This window comes from Lithobates pipiens, unplaced genomic scaffold (assembly GCF_037356315.1).
Source record: "Lithobates pipiens isolate NorthernLeopardFrog02 unplaced genomic scaffold, aLitPip1_a1.2 Scaffold_19, whole genome shotgun sequence".
Classification (NCBI taxonomy): Eukaryota; Metazoa; Chordata; class Amphibia; order Anura; family Ranidae; genus Lithobates; species Lithobates pipiens.
Window position 1 is genome coordinate 243,677,716 of NW_027507764.1, and position 23,090 is coordinate 243,700,805.

Sequence of the window (23,090 nt, forward strand, 5' to 3'; positions counted from 1 at the left end):
AACGTATTGCCATATGTCTTTTTAGCGGCTCGAATGGCAGGCGGGTGTCAATGGGTGGCTGCCTGAAAAACGGACAAGCGTATCCGAGCGGGCTTATCGAGAGAAAGGGGCCTTATATATAAACCCAGTGAAATGATTAGCCTCTGGTGATATACAGAGGTGAAACAAATCTCTCTGTATAAGTTGTACCTGTTTAACTTCAGCCATCTCTTCGCTACAGCCTACTAAAGCACACATTGTACACCGCATTTCTGAGCTCTAGAAAGCGGGGAGTGGGAATCTGAGGTCACACATTTCAGAGCACATAGCAGGGAGCTGACTTTAACATGAGCTCTTAGTAGAGAGATTGACACACCCCCTGCATACAAACCCTTAAGGAAGCAAGTATGGATGAGGCTGTCAATCACAGGCTGTATTCTGGAACTCTCCTACCCCCTCCACCCCTTGGAGTTGGCAATAGCTGTCAGAAATCACTTAGACAGTTGGCAGTGCGGACAGACAGCAGAGAGAAACCACATTCAGTACTTTGGATTGAGGCAAATGCACACTATAGAGGGATAAGCGTTTGTTAATTTTTCATGTCAGAGATTTACAACCACTTTAAGCTAGCCCCAGTTAGCACATAACACATTAACATAATCTATTGCAGGAAGAGATGCTAATTGCAGCTTTTACAGACTGGGATTCAAACTAATAGTGTGGGGGTAGTAGGGGAGGCAGTTAGAAGAATTGCAGGACTTACTAGGTATGTTTTGGAGGATTAGGGGTAGCTAGTGCATTTAAGCTTTTTATTTGGTCATAAGCCAAAATGTGTTGGCTCTTCGTTTTTTATACTAGGTATGTGTAAAAAAAAGTTTGTGATGCTGTTGCTTAGGTTCAAATGCCTTTTTTTTTTTTTTTTTGATAATGTATAATGGAAAATGTAGTTTTATCTTTCTTTGCAATTTTGTTTCAGGATACTACAACAGCAGAAAATATTAAAGACCATATTCGTAAACATGGTCTGCCTTTGGTTGGCCACAGAACACATGCTAATGAAGCTAAGAGATACACAAAGCGCCCACTTTTTGTTGTTTATTACACAGTAGATTTCAGCTTCGACCATCGCACTGGTAAGTTTAACACAAAATCCTAAATGTTTCCTAAATCTTGGGTTTAGGCTATATATATATATATATATATATATATATATATATATATATATTATAATATCTTTTTTTTTTTTTTTTTTACCACTTGAGTACCAGCCTGTAATACCCCATCATTACTAGGACATTTTTCAGTGTTCAGCGCTGTGATGGTTTGACTGACAATTACCCATGCACCAAAATATATTTTATATAATTTTTTGGAGACAGATGGAGCTTTCTCTTGGTATTTAATAATTGCTTTTTTATTTTTTAATATAAAAGGGGGGGGGGCAAAAACTCTGAAAAAGCCCTCCTTCTTCCTTTTTTTTTTTTTTTTTTTTTTTTTTGTAGTAGACACCCCTAGGTGATCCCATTTTGCCATATGTTTTGAAAATGAAGAATTGTGCTGGTGCTGAGGGGGTTTAAACAAGGAGCTTGAAAATTATGTTCTAGTAACAATAATGTACAGTGGAAGGAGACCTGACCTAGCCACCTGGATTCTAAGATGACAAACCTGTGCCTTCAAGTATTCGTCTTTACGTCAATCCTTGGGAAGCTCCTTGAAACCTAGGCCCAGGCTTGCAAGGGGATTTGACGACTTATCGGAGATTAAGCCCCACTCTGCTAGTGCTGTGTTGCTCTTTTGTCATGCAACTGTTAAATGGCAGAAAACAATACTAGTAAGTAGTGTTTAGCATTTAACAGTTGAAGGATATTTAGTGGAGCTTATTAAAGCAGTACTAAACCCAAAAACGAATATGTAATATATTGCAGTTTACCAATCCTTAAATGTGGTGGCTATTTTAATTCACACTTTCTGTCTCAGGGTGTGTACAGTCTGATTGGCGGAGCAACTGGGACAACTTTTGGATAGCAACATTGTCAGTGTGAAGAGAGCGTAGGGTCAGCTACCCTAGCAGATTTGGATAGGCTTGACTATCAAATTAAAGCCAAACTCCAGACAACATTTTTTAAGCAGTTACAGTGCCTTGAAAGTATTCATACCCCTTGAACTTTTTGAAATACCTGTGAGTAGTTTAATCTATGTAAATGCATCTGTTATGTAAAGGCCCCCCCCCCCCCAAAGAGGTTTTTCTAGAGAACCTTAGTGAAAAAACAGTATCATGAAGGCCAAAGAACACACCAAACAGGTCATGAATAGTTTTGGAGAAGCTCAAAGCAGGGTTAGGTTATTAAAAATGAAATATCCCAAGCTTTGAGCATCTCACGGAGCACTGTTCAATTCATCATCTAAAAATGGTAGATTTGCAGTTGTGCCATACTCTTTCCAAGACATGGCCATCCACCTAAACTGACAGGCCAGGGCAAAGCGCGCATTAATCGGAGAAACAGCCAAGAGGCCCATGGTAACTCTGGAGGTGCTTCAGAGAGCCACCGCTCAGATGGGAGAATCTGTCCATAGGGCAACTACTAGTTGTGCACTCCACAAATCTGGCCTTTATGGAAGAGTGGCAAGAATAAAGCCATTGTTAAAAGAAAACCATAAGAGGTCCAGTTTGCTGAACACACCACACTTTTTGGATATTTATTTGTAAAATAATTTGAAAACCATTCAGAATTTTCCTTCCACTTCACAATTCTGTGCCACTCTGTGTTGGTCTATCACATATAAAATCCCAATAAAATGCGTACTTGCGTTTTTGACATGTATATACCATGACAAAATGTTGTCAATTTCAAGGGGTGTGAATACTTTTTCAAGGCACAGTACATGGTTAGTGAAAGACAGGGTTTCCCTCTAACTTTACATACTGGTTCCTGGCTACACATCTTGCAGTTTTGTTGCCTGCATATCTAGTAGATGCTGCACTATACAATTGTATGCTACAAGACACACTGCAGTATTAAGCACACAACCAGTTTCGAGGGCACAGGTTATGGGTAATCACTTTTGACGATTTTTTTTACCCTGGCTACTGCTCCTTTCCCTTTTGGGCAATGATAATCTAGGATATACCTATTTAAATTTTTCAGTCTTTTCTTCCACCTTGATACCAGAGATCCTCTGGCTAGAGCCATACTGTAGTGCTCATAAGACTCCTAACATTGCCATTTCTGCAGACGGTGCAAGCTGATCGTTTGTTGTCTTGCCTGATGTCTGCGAGATGCAGCCTCCATTCTCTGAGTAACCTGTAGGGAAACGTTGCATCGATATTAGTGGCAATACTTAGCTTTTGCACTATTACTTGTACTCGTGCAAATGCTCCAATACTAAAATCAATACCTTCAGACTCTGTTCACATATGTGCGGGCCGGCTTGCAGTGTGCTTTTGAAGCCTGGTCCAATGCAATTTTCATTCAGCAGTTCAGGTGTGATTCCATTGCAGATAGTAGTGTATGAGGTTAGAAATCGTACCTGAACCGTACTGAAATTGCACAGGACTTTTTTTCAAATTGCACTGCGGCAGGCTGCAGATATGTGAACAGGCTGTAGCAACTCCAGTATGCACATGAAAACTGATGTCTCTGCAAGTGAAATGTGCAGTTTTCCCATCAGTTTTCATGCATTTATGGTGTGAACGAACCCTAAAAAAACTGTTGCATAACATTAAAAATGGGGTATCAGTAATTGGTATCGGCGAGTACTTTAGAAAGTATCGGTACTTGTATTTGGTCTTAAACTGGTATCTGTGCATCCCTACTGTAAGAACAGATCCTCACTTGGCAGTGGCAGATTAGAGGTTTGGGAGTGGAAGCGTCACATAGGATAAATTGTGGGGATTCTGCTACAGGCCCTGAGGAAACTCCATGTTTCTCTCAGGTTGAAAGCTCCTTTCCGTATTCCCTCATTCTGGAGCAAGATCTTGCACTAACACTGCTCCAGCCACCTGAAGACTTTCAACATGTGGCCTGGCTGACTAAAGCGGAATTCTTTGCAACTATAGCTGATCTATTTTAAAAGTCATGGAAAGGATAGGGATTTATTTAATAGGCTTTTGGAGACTCCTTTTGCCTCGGCAGATCCTGTCTTGCAACACGCTATTGCCACCTTGTCAGTTGTCCAGACCATGACAAACTGGACTGGAGAAATCAATTTAGGGTTTAGCATGTTCCAGCGCCCCTTCTTATCCCCTGAAACCCCACCCCCTTCCCCTAGACAGGGGGGACTCTGCCCACACACCCAGGGTGTTCTGTCACAAGGATTTGTAAATGAAGAAGCTACATGTCCCATATTCCATCACGGCAGACAGAATTGTTGTTCTCAATGGACTGTGAGGTTGTTGCTTTGCACACTTATAGTCTACTAACACTCCCTACAGCTTTCAAACAGCCCCTACAGAGATACGGCTTAAAGCTGGAGGACATGTCTTCAGGAGCCTGGCATTGCACTCGCAATCATGAATCACGTAAGGCTCCTGTAAGATAAAAATAGTACATGGCAGTCAGAATAAAGGAAAAAAAAACATGGACTTGTCAGGCACATTTACAAAAATATAACAATTTATTTTTATTCATTAGTATCACAGAAAATTACGAAAAAGTTCCAAAGACACAGACTCATTAAAAACTCATTGTATATGTATGTTCAAACAGGCCCATGACCTAATCTTATCAAACAGCATTATGTCATCAAATATTTCTTCCTGTGGGATGTTATTAAAGATATAGTTATACAATCCCACTGGTATAGGACATTGATTGCTTAGATATGTTCATGGGTCCTGAAGATCACATTTTAAAATTACAGGTGAATGCTCGACATGTTTCGCGATGCTATTGCTTCCTCAGGAGCCTCTGTTTAATTAAAAGATACATTTGTTACATACAAAGCCAACTAAAAATTGCCATATGCTTATTTACAATAATGTCTTTGATTAGAGCTAAACGTGTCTGATCACCTCTCTAAAAACCATAATACACACTCAAGCTCGTCACAGGTGCATTGCCAGGTCGTTGCTGCCTCATAACCTCATTGGTGGAATCATAGAGGGAAATCACTCCGAGAACAACCCCCAAAGAAAAAAGGGAAACGGACCAAAAATTTCAAGGAAGCCACTATTGTGCGGGAAGGCACTAGCGGGGATGTATCCAGTAACTATAGAGAAACATGTAAAGAAATATATTTCAGAAAAGAGTGCTAGCCAGCTTGGATTTGATGTGACCTATAGCATGTGGATAAAAACACCAGGAGGCCCCTTTAATGTATCCTGAAAGTAATACAAAAAAAAGTACATGGATTTTTTTTTTCTGCAAAAATTTGTACTTTTTTTTTATTTTTTTCCTGGAAGGAATGACTTTCATATGCCGGGTATCTTGGAGATCCCTTTCTTACAAAGACCTTGGTCTAATCTTCAGGATATCTCAGACTAATTCTGACCATCACTACAACCCTCAGACTCTGAGTTTTGATATGCCCTGCCTCCCTATATTAGGGTCAGAGATCATCAGGTTGCCTGTTTTTTTGCCCTTGCTTCCTTAAAGATGTGGCCTCTGGCTACAAGTCATTTTCTTTCACCAACTTACTATGGGGAAAAAAAATTGTTTTCCATTCATGTGGCCTGGCACTTGTCTGCCTCACACCACACATCCTCAACTATGACTGATCTGCAGATTTTTAACCAGCAATCTCCCAGCATCTCTAATTCCCTGCTATTCACTAATTGAGCACATTCAAACCTCTAGTTTGGGTGCTCCCCTTTTTCTTTTTTTTTCTTTTTTCTGGGGGTATGCAGATAGCTTTCCCAATCCTGTGCAATTTGTCATGTGAGGTAATACTCCCCTAGTGTGAGGAAAGGGAACTCCATTCTAAAAATTGCTCACATTCCTCATCCTGCGACTTCTTCCATTTAGAATTGTTAAACCCCTAGCTCTCTAGCCTGTAGGTCTTGAATTGTGAATCCTCTCCCAAACACCTTTTCTTTGCACTGCCTGCACACAACTTTTCAACAAGCTACTCTGTCACCTGTTGTGACTTTCTGTGCCTCTCGGGGGGGGGGGGGGGCTCTGCCTGCACAAATCCCTCCCTTTATGCCCAAAGTGAGTTACTGCCTTGAAAGGACTTCTGTTGCCCCTGGCAGGTGTAGTCATGCACAGGTTCCCTGTCTTCTTCCTGGGGGACGCTTCCTTCTCTTGCGTTACATGAGGACTAAATACACTGGAAGCCTGTCCTTTTACTACCCTAGGGCTCCTCTTATTGCCTTCTGTGGGAATGTGATTCTCCCACCTCATGGCCTACCATGAAGGCATGTCAAACCACTGTGGTTTACTATTTGGTGGGGTCAGGACTGTCCTCTCCAACTGTCCACCTCATGTTACATTGCAAACTGACCCCCTTCCATTCTTCACAGGGCAACTGTTATGGGTTTTTTTTTTTTTTCTTCTAGGACTTCTGCCCTTAGGAAACTAGTCCCTCCTTCCCTACCTGTGTGCATTCTTTGAAAGATAATAGGGGTTTTTGGGCTTTTTACTGCATCCAGCATCTGTTCTCACAAATTGCAGGACCACCAGCTGGTGTTTTTTTTTTTTTTTTTTTTTTTTTTTTTTTTTTTTTTCTGTTCATGTTTCAAACCCACTTTTGACAGGGATTACTTATTAGCCGCAAGGTACTTCTGCTGTCGACTGTCTGTTAGGATTCGCTGACCCTTCCTATTTTTTCCTGAAGGCCTGTTGCTGCTGTGTTTTTTTTTTTTTTTTTGGCTGTATTGCCCAACTAGTGCAATCGTAGACATTGCATGTGATTTGCATCCGCACCGCAGGTGCTGATCACATACAATGTCCGAACAACGTTGTATGGCTGAACTCACATTGGATTTGCACAGAAAAAGGTGCAGGGACTTGGTTTTTCCCCACACTAGAATCGGATCGCATGGGTCTTCTCACCCATGCGATCTGATTCTTGTATGAAACCACAGTTCGCACTGCGATCTGTGAACTGTTCTGGGGGTGTCATTTACATTGTATTGCAATTCATAGAGGGCAGTGTGAAGTGCATGCGGAAGAAAAGCGATGTGGGAACTGGGACTGGAATTGTGCTGGTTCCCACATTGCACTAGTCTGAACCCAGGCTCAGGCCCCATTCACACCTCCAGCGTTTTGTAGCTTGAAGCCTGAAGCCCAAACGGAGGAGAGAAAAAAAATCAATAATTCTCTATGGAGATGGTTCACATCTCCACTTCATATGGTCTGAAGCCCAAAGTTCTTGAGCTTTTTTTTTTTTTTTTTTTGAAGCTCAATTTGGGCAGATTTGGGCGTTTTTCTGCTTTTTACATTGGTGAATTTTTGACCTATACAAAATCATGGCAAAATCAAGCCAGTTCTGCCTGAACTATGTGCTCAGGTGTGAATGCAGCCTTAGGGTAATAGGAACTTTAATGTACCTGTAAATATAGAGTACAGTGCAGGAAAGGGTCCCTTCCTTTCTGTAATTTTTCTTACTGCTTGGTAAAAAACTGGAGCCTCATGCAATGGGTGGGGTTATACAGCTACACTGTGGGGGGAGGTTTCCAGTAAGGCTTTTATCGGTGCCTATTAACCGAAGGGTAGTATCATATAATCTATGGTCTAAAAATCAATTCCTGTGTCCTGTACTCCAAGATATGTAAATGAACAGGTAAGTAAAATTCCTATTTTGGGTGTAATACTGCTTTAATCTAAATTTTTGAAAATGAATCAGGGCTTCATATACAGCTTTGGATTAGGTTGGGATGAAGGGGGAAGAGTTCCACAAGGTCCATGTTTTCAAAAGCCTAGTTTTTCTTTAATATTACTGTTTCTTAATTTCAGCAACCCAGTACTGGAGAAAAAAAGTCTTGGATGTTGCAAAAGATTTTCCAGAGTATACCTTTGCTATTGCTAATGAAGAGGATTATGTTTCTGAATTAAAAGACCTTGGATTAAGTGACAGTGGGGAAGAAGTGAATGTAGCCATTCTAGACACAAATGGTAAAAAATATGCAAGAGACCCTGATGAATTTGATTCAGATTCCCTTAGGGAATTTGTGATGGCTTTTAAGAAAGGTAAGCTTTTAAAATACATTTTTTTTTTTTTTTTACAGCAGCTAATGATTTTCTTTATGCATTGTATATTGAGGAAAAGTATTTGCCCTATTAGGCTAGAAACACAAGTGCATCCTTCCTGTAGTTAAAGAAATGTCTAGTAATAACTAGAGGTCGACCGTTATGGGTTTTTCTCTGGCCAATGCCGATACCGATATTTAGAAATCGCCATGGGCGATATATGATGCCGATTTATTTATTTATTTATTTTTTTTTCCCCCTTCATCTCATAAAATCTAAGTTAGACGCCTTTCACATTGGGGCGCTTTTGGGCTAAAAATAGCACCTGTAAAGTGCCTGCAAAACTGCTCCCCTGCAGTCTGTTTGGAAGCCCCGAGTGCTGTCACACTGAGGAGATGCGCTGGCAGGACGTTAAAAAGTCCTGCAAGCAGCATCTTTGGAGTGGTGTATACCGCTCCTCCAACACTCCTGCCCATTGAAATGAATGGGCACCGCTGCCGAAGCACCTGCAATGCGATTTGGCAGCGATGCTTCACGGGCACATTTAACCCCTTACTCGGCTGCTAGCTGGATTATAAGTGCCCCGTTAGCAGCCGAATACCGCCGCTAAAATGACGATAAAGCGCTGCTAAAACTATCAGCATTTTACTGTCAACGCCTGCCCGCTCCAGTGTGAAAGCAGCCTTAAGTGATACAGAAAATTTCTTACATTTAAACATTTATTAAACAAACATCCAATCAGTTCACTTGTATGTATAATTTATAAAATATATATATACCCCCGAAGACTGACAGAAGACCCCCGGAGCTGTGCAATAAACTATTTTAACCCTTGTGTGGTGTTTTTTTACTTTTATTTACAGGTGAATGGGTAGGGGTACATTGTACCCCATACAATGTACCTCATACTCATTCACATAGGGTGGGGGGGCCGGGATCTGGGGGCCCCCTTATTAAAGGGGGCTCCCGTATTCCGATAAGCCCCCCCTGCCCGCAGACCCCGACAACCAACGGCCAGGGATGTTGGGAAGAGGCCCTTGTCCTCATCAACATGGGGACAAGGTGCTTTGGGTTGGGGGGGCCGCGCACCCCCCCTTCCCCAAGGCACCCCCAATGTTGAGGGCATGCGGCCTGGTACGGCTCGGGGGGGGGCGCTTGCTCGCCCCCCCCTTTCCTGGACGGTCGGGTAGCGTGCTCGGACAAGGGTCTGATGTGGACCTGGGGGGACTCCCACGCCGTTGGGGTTCCCCTTTAAGTCCATACCAGGTGACGGGGCCAGTGACGCCTCCTTCATTGGCCCCGGGTACCTGGAGACACGCACAAAATGAGCGGACTTTCCTCCGCGTGTGTGGGCAAGTCCGTTCATTTCAAAGGTACGGCGGATAGTCCGGCGGACTTGGTACGCCGTATTAGTTAGCTGAAAAAGTGCTGTGTGTGGGCAAGTAGCCCGTTCGGAAAGTCCGGCGGGAAGTCCGCCAGACTAAGTCCGCCGGATAGTTGGCTATGTGTGTACGCGGCATTAGCCTAACAAACTGACCCCTGGGGATGTTACACAATCAAGACTTATGGTGGAAACTCCACAGTGGGATATAAGAATTCCAAACGGTAGGCTTGAAATGATTACACAACCGAAAACTACCAGAATCCTTCCAAATTTCCAAGTCCATGAAAAAAAAAATTTCCGTACTGAAAGTGAGCTGAATTTTTTCTTGGTATTAGTGTTCATTGTCTGCACAAAAATATTTGATATTGAAGATTTGTTTGAAGACCACGTCTTCCTCCCAGTGGGCCATAAATAGGTTGGCCACACTGGGAGCAAAACAGACCCCCATTGCAACCCCCCTAGTTTGCAAAAAGAATTGATGATTGACCAGAAATTATTTTTGGTATAAACTAAACAAAACCAAGTCGGAAAGTAGGTTATTCTTTCCTCACAGGTTTTTATGCCTGTGGGCAACGCACAGCCTGCAGGCATTCTAAGTGCAATATTAAAAAGCGGAAAAAATTGGTGGCTACGGCCACTAATAAAGAATACAAGATTGGTAAGCTTGTTACATGTGCGACAGTTGGAGTTGTCTACATGCTCGAATGTAGGTGTGGTCTCCAATATATTGGTAGGACTTCCAGACCCCTCCATGTGCAACTTGGAGAGCATGTAAAAAAACATCAAAAACTGTTTAAAATTGCATGTTTCTAAGCTGGTCCATAATCAAAGCCCCAGAGGTCTTAAATTCTGGGGCATTGAGAGGGTCATAAACACTGGAGAGGTGGCAATTTCATTTGTCAACTTAGCCACAAGGAATCTCGTTGGATCCATAAAACCAAGGTTCTCGCCCCGGGAGGCTTGAATATAGAGTTTGATATAAATTGTTTTATTTCAGATTGATAGTTCATTATTATTTCTTATGATAAAAATTGTTTTTATCATTTTTTTTTAATTATGTTTATGTATTTTTTGCAAAATTGATAGGTGTCCTGTGAGAGTCAACAGTGAAGCGGGATGGCGTTTTTTATATGTTTTTAAATATTATTTACAAGCATAATCTTGATTATGGCTGTAGCCACATTTCTGTGAAATGGTGCAGTTTTTTTGCTGGGTCTGCAGTTTTTGCTGCACTGGAGTTGAGCTCCTGTTATTCTTAGCCTAATTACCTCTTGATGTCACTGTCACGGTTAGTTGTCCATTGGTTGCTAGGGTGATTGGTGTACACTCACTTCCATTGGCCAGACGGGTCAGCTGACTATGTTTATATAGCAGGTGACTTGCGTCATGCCGTCGCCGCGGATGAAGTCTCGTCACCTTTCTGAGACGTAACTCGTACGGAAACCACGTGACCTTGATCGTGATGTCACCTGCGTCTCGCATGCTGACTCTCGTGGAGTATATTGTATTGCTAAATAAAAGGAGGATGAGATGGTGCAAGGGACCAATCACAGTAAAGTCTATTTTTCAGTAAAAAGAAAGGGGGGGAGGGAATGGAATAAGGGGTTAAAAGAAATTGTCCAAAACTGATATGTAAATATATTAATAGTCACTAAAAGTTCAAGTTCAATACACCAGTGGCAGCAGCAATCTTGAGAGGAGAAGCACCACTCTCTAAAAAGTATAATGCAAAGAAAGGAGACATGCGCCAAACTAAGTGCAGTATATATAAAAGCGTTTGGCAGTATGATTTTATTATATTAAATGGCTACTCACAAAAAGCTGGTTGTAATCGAGCCTATCTATAGAATAAAGGGGTAGGTATCCAGAGTCACTGGTCCACGGAGAAGCAGATATGATAAATCACTGGTGAGCCCAAGAGAAGGGTTATGGTAGTACAACCTCTGCAGTTTTTGAATTTGCCGCCTTGCGAATACTGTGGTTGTAGTGTAGTTGTAGTATTGCCTTCAGCGTCCGGCGCTCTGAGAAGCCAGAACCAGAAGTGCGCCTCAGCGTGGAACGCAGGCTCCGTAGACCGGAAGTGACGTAACGACCAATCAGAAGACCTTATAAATATGTAAAATAAAATTGATGATAAAAAAAAATTGTATATTGAAGCTATATTATTTAGGAGTTGTTTATATGCAAATTAATGGGGAAAGATAATAAATAATATAACTTCAATATACAATTTTTTTTTTTTGAATCATCATCAATTTTATTATTTTACATATGTACATGGTTATTTAACCACTTTCAGACCGGACCATTTTGCTGGTAAATGACCAGAGGTCTTTTTACACTTTGGCACTGCGCTGCTTTAACTGGTAATTGCGCGGTCATGCAATGTTGTACCCAAACAAAATTTGCGTCCTTTTCTTCCCACAAATAGAGCTTTCTTTTGATGGTATTTGATTGCCTCTGCGATTTTTATTTTTTGCGATATAAACGTAAAAAGACCGCAAATTTTGAAAAAAAATGATATTTTCTACTTTTTGTTATTAGAAAAATCCAATAAACTCAATTTTAGTCATACATTTAGGCCAAAATGTATTCAGCCACATGTCTTTGGTAAAAAAAAAGTCAATAATTGTATATTTATTGGTTTGCGCAAAAGTTGTCACATCTACAAACTAAGGTACGTTTTCTGGAATTTACGCAGCTTTTAGTTTACGACTGCCTATCTCATTTCTTGAGGTGCTAAAATGGCAGGGCAGTACAAAACCCCCCCAAATGACCCCATTTTGGAAAGTAGACCCCCTAAGGAAATTGATAAGAGGCATGTTGAGCCCATTGAATATTTTATTTTTTTGCCTCAAGCGATTGAATAATGACAAAAAAAAAATATTTTTTTTTTTTACACAAAGTTGTCACTAAATGATATATTGCTCACACATGCTATGGGCGTATGTGAAATGACACCCCAAAATAAATTCTGCTGCTTCTCCTGAGTATGGGGATACCACATATGTGGGACTTTTTGGGAGCCTAGCCGCGTACGGGGCCCCGAAAACCAAGCACCGCCTTCAGGCTTTCTAAGGGCGTAAATTTTTGAGTTCACTTCTCACTACCTATTACAGTTTTGAAGGCCATAAAATGCCAAGATGGCACAAAACCCCCACAAATGACCCCATTTTAGAAAGTAGACACCCCAAGCTATTTGCTGAGAGGCATGTTGAGTTCATGGAATATTTTATATTTTGCCACAAGTTGCGGGAAAATTACAAACTTTTTTTTTTTTTTTTTTTTTTTAACAAAGTTGTCACTAAATGATATATTGCTCATGCATGCCATGGGCATATGTGAAATGACACCCCAAAATAAATTCTGCTGCTTCTCCTGAGTACGGGGATACCACATATGTGGGACTTTTTGGGAGCCTAGCCGCGTACGGGGCCCCGAAAACCAAGCACCGCCTTCAGGCTTTCTAAGGGCGTTACAGTTTTGAAGGCCATAAAATGCCAAGATGGCACAAACCCCCCCCAAATGACCCCATTTTGGAAAGTAGACACCCCTAAATTTAGGGGTACACTAGTGAGACTAGGTAATAAATGGCGGGTGCCCTGAAACTATAAAAAAACTAACCAACCAGCGTCACCTGTAACAGTTATATGGTGATCACTGGTGAAAGGGTTAACTAGGGGGCAATTAGGGGGCTTTATGCGGTAGTATATGGGGGTCCCTGGCGCTATAAAAAGCTGCAGCGAACCTAAATACCTACCTGCCTAACTAGCGTCACCTGTGACACTAATACAGCGATCAGAAAAACGATCGCTTATTAGGCTGGGTTCACACTGGAGCGATGCGGGAACGCCACGAATGCGCGGCGGGTTCCCGCATCGCATGCCTCCCGGCGGCAGTTCACACTGCCCTATGCGAACTGCTGGGAGTGTCAGTGAAATGTTACTGACACCCCCAGATCAGTTCGCATATCGCAGTGCGATCTGCAAACTCGGATCGCATGGTGTGAACACCCATGCGATCCGATTCTGCTGCGGGCCAAAAAAAGGGTCCCGTGCGAATTTGCGGCGGGTGCGGCGAATGGCTGAACTCGAATCGCACAGAGATCGGATGTGATTTGCACTGCAGTGCGGTGCGAATCACATCCGTTCTCATAAACCGCTGCAATGTGAACCCAGCCTTAGTGACACTGGCGATGGGGGGTGATCACGGGGTTAAACCTTTATTGGGGGGGTTAGGGGGGTACCTTAGAACTAAAGGGGGCTAACCCTAACTGCCCTAACAGTTATTAGTCACAAATGACACCCGCCGGGTGATCAGGGGGTTAAACCTTTATTAGGTAATAAATGGCGGGTGCCCTGAAACTATAAAAAAATAACTAACCAACCAGCGTCACCTGTAACAGTTATATGGTGATCACTGGTGAAAGGGTTAACTAGGGGGCAATCAGGGGGCTTTATGCGGTAGTATATGGGGGTCCCTGGCGCTATAAAAAGCTGCGGCGAACCTAAATACCTACCTGCCTAACTAGCGTCACCTGTGACACTAATACGGCGATCAGAAAAATGATCGCTTATTAGGCTGGGTTCACACTGGAGCGATGCGGAAACGCCGCGAATCCGCGGCGGGTTCCCGCATCGCATGCCTCCCGGCGGCAGTTCACACTGCCCTATGCGAACTGCTGGGAGTGTCAGTGAAATGTTACTGACACCCCCAGATCAGTTCGCATATCGCAGTGCGATCTGCAAACTCGGATCGCATGGTGTGAACACCCATGCGATCCGATTCTGCTGCGGGCCAAAAAAAGGGTCCCGTGCGAATTTGCGGCGGGTGTGGCGGGTGCGGCGAATGGCTGAACTCGAATCGCACAGAGATCGGATGTGATTTGCACTGCAGTGCGGTGCGAATCACATTCGTTCTCATAAACCGCTGCAATGTGAACCCAGCCTTAGTGACACTGGCGACGGGGGGTGATCACGGGGTTAAACCTTTATTGGGGGGGTTAGGGGGGTACATTAGAACTAAAGGGGGCTAACTCTAACTGCCCTAACAGTTATTACAGTCACAAATGACACCAATGCAAAAAAAAAAAAAAAAAAAATGACATTGGTGTCACTGTGACTGGGGGGCAGGGGTAATTGGGGGGGTGATCGGGGGGTAAAGGGGGGTGTGAGTGTGCCTGGCATGTTCTACTGTGTGTGTGAGTGTTGGTGCAACTTACTGATCCGCTCTCCTCCGTGTCGGAACGAAAAATACCGACACGGAGGAGAGAATACATCACTTCCTCTCCTGTGTTTACATTACAGGAGAGGAAGTGATGTCACCGGGGATTTCTATTCGTCGGGAGCGATCGCGAGGGGGTGGCCATGAATGAATGGCCGTCCCCTCGTCCGGGATCGCTCCCGAACGAATACCGACCGCCGCAGGCACCGGGCGGGGGCCCGATCGGGCTCCCGACCCGCGGGAGGCAAGGGACGTACATGTATGTCCTTATGCCTGCCCGTGCCATTGTACCGACGTACATCGGCGTGCGGCGGTCGGCAACTGGTTAAATTTAATTTCTTTATCAAGTTGTTTTTTCCGTTTGGTTTATATGAATGCATCTGCTACTAATCAATTCATTGTAATTACATGCGTCATCTGTTCCGTTGTTTAAAACAATCCTGTGCTCGTCTATATATCTCATTTCCCTCAAAGACCGATAGAACTGAGGAAACAATGGATATTATGAAGCGTATCTTCTGATTGGTCGTTAGGTCACTTCCAGTCTATGAAGTCTGCGTTCCAAGCTGAGGCCCATTTCCGGTTCCAGCTTCTCGGAGCGCCGGACGCTGAACACAATAGAAATCACTACAACCACAGTATTCGTAAGGTGGCGAATTCAAAAACCACTGCAGAGGTTGTATTACCATACCCCTTTTTCTCTTGGGCTCACCAGCAATTTATCTTCTCTGTGGACCAGTGACTCTGGATACCTCCCCCTTTATAGATCTGCCTGATTACAACCAGCTTTTTGTGAGTAATATAATAAAATCATACAGCCAAATGGCTAAACGCTTTTATATATATTGCACTTAGTTTGGCGCACTTCTCCTTTCTTTGCTTTATATTGTATTGCTGCTATCCTTTGCACTGGGGCACAGTACAATATTTGTAAATGTACACTTTGTCTTAATAAATGGTTTTAAGCATTCAGAGAGCACTAGATATTATTATTGCTTTCATTTTATGTATCTGCCGTATTTGGTGTGGATGACAAATCCTATGAGCTAGCTGTCCATTACTTGTGTGTGACCCTGTTGACCCTACCCCTTAAAGGGAATTGCTGTTTTGACCTGACTGATTTACTCAGGGGTCCATTGCTTGAGGTGAGCGGCTAATATTCTTGGTGGTGGAGGTTGTCACACAAGTCACCATCTGTATCCATATATCACCATTTTTACTGGACACTTGCTGGGCTGTGTGGATTCTCAGGATAATTTTATATGAAGAGCATGGACTTTGTCTTCTATCTCCATTTTAGTGATTTTGTCCTGTTTAGATTGTTTTATGTTTTGCGCTGTACTGCTTTGCATACTGACTGACTAAGAAGCTGTGACCAAGAACTGTCAGTGACATCTCAATGGGAGCCAGCAGGGCAGGCTCACAATCATGTGACCACTGTGAGAGCCAGTCACAGTAGTCACATGATATAGAAGCCATGCCGTTCTTGGGCTTTAAAGCCCACTCAAAGGGCTGCTATCAGGCATTAATGGGTTAATAATGTCTAACTATACACACAGGAACCTCAAGCTGCAGATAGTCTTACAGCCTTTACAATGTTGGCCTATAATTTTACTTGCTGAGCTCGTCCGACAACTCTCTCCTCTTTGTTCTGATTCTTATTCAGTATGGGGAATCATGGATACCAAACGGTACAATTTTTCTCCATTTAAAGCTAATGTCCAACTTTTAGTGAGGTTTACGGTAATTCTTTTAAGCTTTTAGTTTAAATGGAGTAACAAGCTGGTCAAAACAAACTTACCTTTTTTACTAGATGTGCCCGCTATGTGTGCCATGTACCGGATTTTTCGCACCATAAGACGTACTTTTCTCCCCCAAAAATGGAGGAAAATGTCCCTGCGTCTTATGGAGCGAATACTGACCAGCCCCCCCTCATCACCACTGTTTTAGAATACCGGCGATCGGCTTCTCTGTGAAGGAGAGAGAACAGGACGTGAGGAGCATCCTGTCGGGGGCATACCAAGGGGGAGCGGGGAGCAGGCAGTCCTCCCAAGGTGCCAAAACATGGGGGAGGGTGCCAATGGTAAGTCCCCAGTCCTCCTTCCCAGCTGCTACCCGGGTGTATCTGAGCTTGAGAGCCAGCCAGTCATCCAGTGAGCTAGCCAGCGGGGGTTGTGGATTGTAATGACAGTGTCCAACGCTCCCTGAGGTGAGCTGGTGATAAGGGGGTGGTAGGTGTGGGCTGGCATGGTATCCACTGCCTAGTCACCCGAGCTGTTGTGATAGAAGAGGCTGAAGGGGTGTTTGTGTCTGCCCTGCCACCCTGAGCTGATCTGGGAAGGGGGGGGGGGGGTTGCTGTGTCCACCACCACCCAGATATAGTGTAGCTGAGCTGATTTGATAGGGGGTGATATTGCTGTGTGTCCACCACCCACTTATAGTAGTAGTAGTATAATAAATATTTTTGTACGCCATTTGGGTTAGAATATTTATTTTCTTCTTTTCCTCCTCTAAAACAAAAAATAAGTTTAAGCTATATGTAGCGCTGTGTTGTGGTAGTGAGACTGGAACTTCCTGTCCCCAATCAAAATGCAGTTGGACTAAGCGCTGCTTAGATTCTCCCAGGGAACTTTCTATTCTATGAATTCTTCTGGCTGAAGAGGAGAGGCAGGCAGATAATGTCATAATCTTCAACTCAGCAAGTTTAGGTCAAAGATTTTGTCCTAAACAGACTATATAAACTTCACTAAAAGCTGAAGATCAACTTTAACCACATAAGCCCCGGTCCATTTTGCTGGCCAAAGACCAGACCACTTTTTGCGATTCGGCACTGCGTTGTTTTAACTGACAATTGCGCAGTCGTGCGACGTGGCTCACAAACAGAATTTGTCTTTTTTTTTTTACCCACAAATAGAGCTTTCTTTTGGTGGTATTTGATCATCCCTGCGGTTTTTATTTTTTGTGCTATAAACAAAAAAAGCGACAATTTTGAAAAAAAAAAGCACTATTTTTAACTTTTTGCTATAATATCCCCCAAAAATGTATATCCCTCAATTTAGGCTGATACGTATTCTTCTACATATTTTTGGTAAAAAAAAAATCGCAATAAGCGATTACTGGTTTGCGCAAAAGTTATAGCGTTTACAAAATAGGGGATAGGTTTATGGCATTTTTATTTATTTTTACTAGTAACGGCGGCGATCAGTGATTTTTCCTTTTTTTTTTTTTTTTATCATGACTGCGACATTAAGGCGGACACATCGGACATTTTTGACACATTTTTGGGACCATTGTCATTTATACAGAAACCAGTGCTATACAAATGCACTGATTCCTGTGTAAATGACACTGGCAGTGAAGGGGTTAACCACTAGGTGGCAGTGTAGAGGTTAAGTGTGTCCTAGGGGCGAGTTGCTAATTGTGGGGGTCATGGCTGTGTTTTACACATCACTGATCCCAGGGAGCAGAGATCAGTGTCACTGTTGCAAGGCATAACAGAGAGATGCTTGTTTACTTTAGCATCTCCCCGTGACATGATCACGGGTATCCCCGCAGCAATAGAGTCCACAGGACTTGCGATCGGACTCGCGGAGGTCCTGACCGGCAGCACGGCAGCAAATTTAAAGGGACGTACCTGTACGCCCATTTGCCTGTCCGTGCCATTCTTCCGCCGTACATTGGCATGTGCCAGTTGGGAAGCGGTTAAATGGGCTGTCAGATCACAAGATTGAAGAAATGTGTGATACAAATTACAGAAATAATTGGTTTGAATTATTACTATGATCCAATTATTGTCAGTATATTCTTTTCCAACCAATCTGTCCAGGCCAAAACTGCATTGTCTTGTAGTTTTATACAGATTAATGCAACTTTTAGCCTCAACATTTGTGCTTTGATCATCCTTTTTTCAGTGTAAGATGGAACAATTCATTAGCTTTAATTTTATTGCCTACCATTACTATGTATGTATGGATATGTGAAATTTATATATTTTTTTTTTCTGCAGGCAAACTCACTCCAGTTCTTAAGTCACAGCCCATACCAAAAAACAATAAAGGCCCTGTCAAAATTGTGGTCGGAAAAACATTTGATGAAATTGTCATGGATGCAAAATCTGATGTACTCATAGAGTTTTATGCCCCATGGTGTGGACACTGCAAAGCTTTGGAACCAGTTTTTAATGACCTTGGTAAAAAATACAGATCGGTGCAAAATATTGTTATAGCCAAGATGGATGCTACTGCCAATGACCTTCCCAACGACAAATACAAAGTTGAAGGTTTTCCGACTATATATTTTGCTCCAAAGAACAGTAAACACAATCCAATTAAATTCCAAAGTGGAAGTAGAGACCTGGAGGGATTGTCTACATTTATTGAGGAACATGCTTCAAAATCTAAATCGAAAGAAGAACTTTAATCCTTGCTTTTCCTCAAACTGTGTCCTAGTACCAGTGTTGCTCACGATTACTGACAGTATCTTTGTTCTAAAACTGATTGAGATTATCTTGTAAGCCTAGGAAATGTAATGTTTTTTGTAAAATAAACACTTCCCCACCCCCCCCCCCCCCTTTATTTTTATTTTTTTTGAAAATTGCTACTATATTTTTGTATTTCAAATTGCATACTATATGTATTTAGTGGCATCAAATAAGGTTGGCCTGGGACATGATTCTTAATCGTCGCCGCATGTAAATTCACAATTTTTTTTTTTTTTTTTTTTTTAATCTTCTACTTTCATCCTATTTAAGGTGGACTTTCCATGAAAAAAGTTAGAAAGTACCTCCCGGTACTATGGGATTTTAAGGGCGAACTTTTGACAACAGTGTTTAGAAGCATAGAAAATGTATTTTATAGCTATAGAAGTTTCTCTCGTACTATATGCATATTATGTACTGTTTTATGTAAGGCGTTGTTCCATGCCATCATACTTTTTAACTTTACAAAAAAAAAAAAAAAAAAAAAAAACTTTTATAAAGTTAAAAAGGAACAACGCCTTACATAAAAGTACATAACATGTATATAGTATGAGAGAAAGCACTTCTCCTATAGCTATAAAATACATGTAACTCCACTTTCGTGGGGGAGGAATGGCAAAAAATATATATAGCATATACAATTGCAATACTAGTCCTATTGTAATTGAATGTTAATAAAATGTACCTTTTTTTTCCTTTTTCAATATGCAGCTCTGTAATTTTCTGTAAAATGCAATTTGGCTACCTGGAGGTGTTCTGTACACAGTGTGTGTACAGAACATTCCCAGAAACATCACTCCCTGCTTGTGTGATTGGCTTACTGATTTTCCAAGAAGTCTGGACTACACAAGATTCTAGTCAGATTTCAGGCATCCCCTGCAACAAAAAATTTTGGTGAGATACTCCCAATAGGAAATCCTATCTTAATGGATGCAGACTGCCATTTTCCTCATTCGAGCTCTGCAGGTGCAGCAGCTGAATAATTCTAAAACCACTTCCATTAGATTCACTTTCTACTTGGACAAACACACAGTGATTTCTTATAATAATAATAAAAGGTGGGAATCTGCAACAAATGTTAAAATCCTTGCAATGTACACAGATCACCCAGAGGGGAATGTGTGTTTTTGTTGCAAAAAGTAAAACTTCCAGCTGTAATTAAATACCACCAAGTGTTGTATGACTGCGTAATTGTCATTCAAAGTGCATCAGCGCTGAAAGCTGAAAATTGGTCTGGGCAGGAGGGGGGTTTAAGTGCCCAGTAAGCAAGTGGTTAAACAAATTGCTAATAGCACTAGCTATGTGTTTATAGTTCAGATATTTGCACCGTTTAGCACTAAAACCAGTCATTTTAGGTACTTTTTTTTGCAGTGCCAGTAAAAAAAAAATATTGGTTTCGTTTGTAAATTTTGGCGTTCTGCCAGTAAATTTCACTTCGACGGGTTGGCAACACTGGCACACTATGAATGGCACTTGCGCGGTCATGCTACACTGTAACCAAACACATTTTTTTGCATTTTGTTCCCACAAATAGAGATTTCTCTTGGTGGTATTTGATCACCCCTGCATTTTTTATTTTTTGCACAAGTAAAGCCTGAAAAATTTTGAAATAACGTTTTTTTTTTTTTTTGTTTGTTTCTGTTGCCGATCAGTGAGGATAAACTGCTCTTCCTGTTTACACTGTGATCAGCTATGATAGGACACAGCTGAAGTCATGTGGTAAAGAGTCAGAGGCTCTTTACCAAGATCGGTGTAACGGTGTGTCAGACTGTCGCCGTACCACTGATCGCCACTTTGCATGCCAGCAGTTATCCTGCTGGACATCATGACTCCCAGCTATCATTTTACTATAGGCCGGCAGGAAGTGGTTAAGGTTATGGTTTTGTAAAGGGGAAAAAAACTTTGCAGCTTTATGCTTTCTGTAGATTGGCTTCTTTATCAGGGTGAAAGTATTTGGCTATGATAGGTCTAGGTCTGTTATTGGATCCCTCTTTCCAGCCCTAGTCCGTTCACCCTTTCTATGTTGTAACAAAAACGAGATATGCCTGTGCTCAAATCCCAATAGCTTGTACATGTATATAATAGATCAGGTGCTAAAGGGGTGTGACCACATGTTAACTACAAATTCTGAATGAACCCTCTGCACACCAAGCACCCTTTCCAGCCAACTATGTTGCAAGTGTGAGAGAAGTCATTCGATTGGCTGTGAGATGGTGTAGTAAGGTCTGCATCTTTATGTTCAGGTATACCTATGAGTCATAGGTTGGATTTCTGTTTTCCATGTCTTCCAATTTCTCTCCCATTGAAATAATAAGGAGCAATTGAGCCAATTTATTCTGGGTGGCAAGTCATTGGTCTTCCAAATCAAATCACTCATACGTTGTTCAAGCTCTTTTATTCTGGTGGTGTCTTCTGCATGACCAGGGTATTTTTACCAAGATATTTTTCCATTTTTAATTTAAAAAAATTGGGTGTTTTAAGGTTTGTGTCCATTATGCACACAGGTGTGAATTTTTTTAATCTCCTTACCCATAATTCCTGTGCACTAAGGTAGGCTGTAGATCAGTGATGGCGAACCTTGGCACCCCAGATGTTTTAGAACTACATTTCCCATGATGCTCATGCACTCTGCAGTGTAGCTGAGCATCATGGGAAATGTAGTTCCAAAACATCTGGGGTGCCAAGGTTTGCCATCACTGCTGTAGATGATGCAGTTTTCTTTCCTGCAGCCATGGGTTGCAAGAAAGAAATTGACTTGATTACCTCATCAATACATTCCCTGTTGATGGGGTAATCCTTCCCGGGGAGCTGTTGTGTTCTACCAGTGGGGAGCTCCCCTTCCAGGAGAACACAGTGATTATTGCTAGGGGGCTATAGCCGCTGGATCCTCCGCTGTGTGATCGAGCTGTCCTCCACTCGATTCACAGTGCCGAATGCTGCCGAGCGCTGTTCCCTGCGACGTTACGGCGCACAGGAGCGGAGAACGGCGGCAAATTCAAAAAAGGAAAAAGACACAAAACGCACACAGCCACGTCCGTCCCCCCCCCCGCTTTAAGCTAACTACCTTAATGCGCCTTTGTTCACGGGGGGGGGTTTAACATTCCCGAACTGTCATAAATACTTCATTGCGGCTCAATTGGTCACTGCATTTTGGTGGCTTGTTCCAGATAGAGCCAACTCGGCTTGGGCCACTGAGGCTGCGGTCTGCGGAGGTCTTGTTCAATCTCCTTTTGCGGGGTCCAAAGGCTCCACACGACCTAACCCCCTCCATGCGTACCACCCTTAGGGCCTGGAGGGAAGGTCTGACCTGTGAGGGGTATCCTCAGACCGCTGTATCCCCGAACACCCCGCTGTATCCCCGAACACCCCGCTCTGGAACAATCCCTACCTACAGCACTTTCTCAAGATCCCAGACCCTGTGGTATGGGCTAGGTACCACATCAGGGCTCTCTCTGATATCACTGCAGATCTCACGATATTCTCCTTTGATGACCTAATATCCCATCACAATGTCCCGCTCTCACACAAATTCAGATATCTACAGTTGTCCCACGCTTTCAGGGCTCAGTTCCCTCCAGGTGAGGGGCAGATGGTGCAGCCCAACCTTGAGCGGACTTTACGGTTTGATTGTACCAAAAAACCCACCTCAGTGCTGTATGCGCATCTCCTCCGGGTCTCTTCTCCTGGGCTGTCCAGGCTCCACCAGCAATGGCCGAGATATTCCAGGGATGGACTCGGAGGATTGGGAGGACATGTGGGACTTCCCATTTAGAATACCAATACTAAATCGCCTCATTCAATATAAGATTGAGGGAGCCGTGGCATTCACCTGGAGCTGGCAGATTTTGCCAGTAGCCAATACACTCCCCCCCTCTGAGAACTGAATTTTCTCCCCTCC

The 23,090-nt window shown here is 42.7% G+C and overlaps 1 protein-coding gene across 1 annotated transcript in view; it reads left to right on the plus strand.

The window, feature by feature from the left end:
* The window catches only part of PDIA4 (protein disulfide isomerase family A member 4), a 127,273-nt gene extending 107,997 nt beyond the window's left edge, over positions 1–19,276 (plus strand). The window contains exons 8-10 of the mRNA XM_077491867.1: positions 956–1,112; positions 7,875–8,108; positions 18,722–19,276. Coding sequence (XP_077347993.1) covers positions 956–1,112; positions 7,875–8,108; positions 18,722–19,134 — 804 coding nt within the window. The 3' untranslated portion in view covers positions 19,135–19,276. The remainder of the gene's footprint in view (positions 1–955; positions 1,113–7,874; positions 8,109–18,721) is intronic.
* Positions 19,277–23,090: the final 3,814 nt, after the last annotated feature.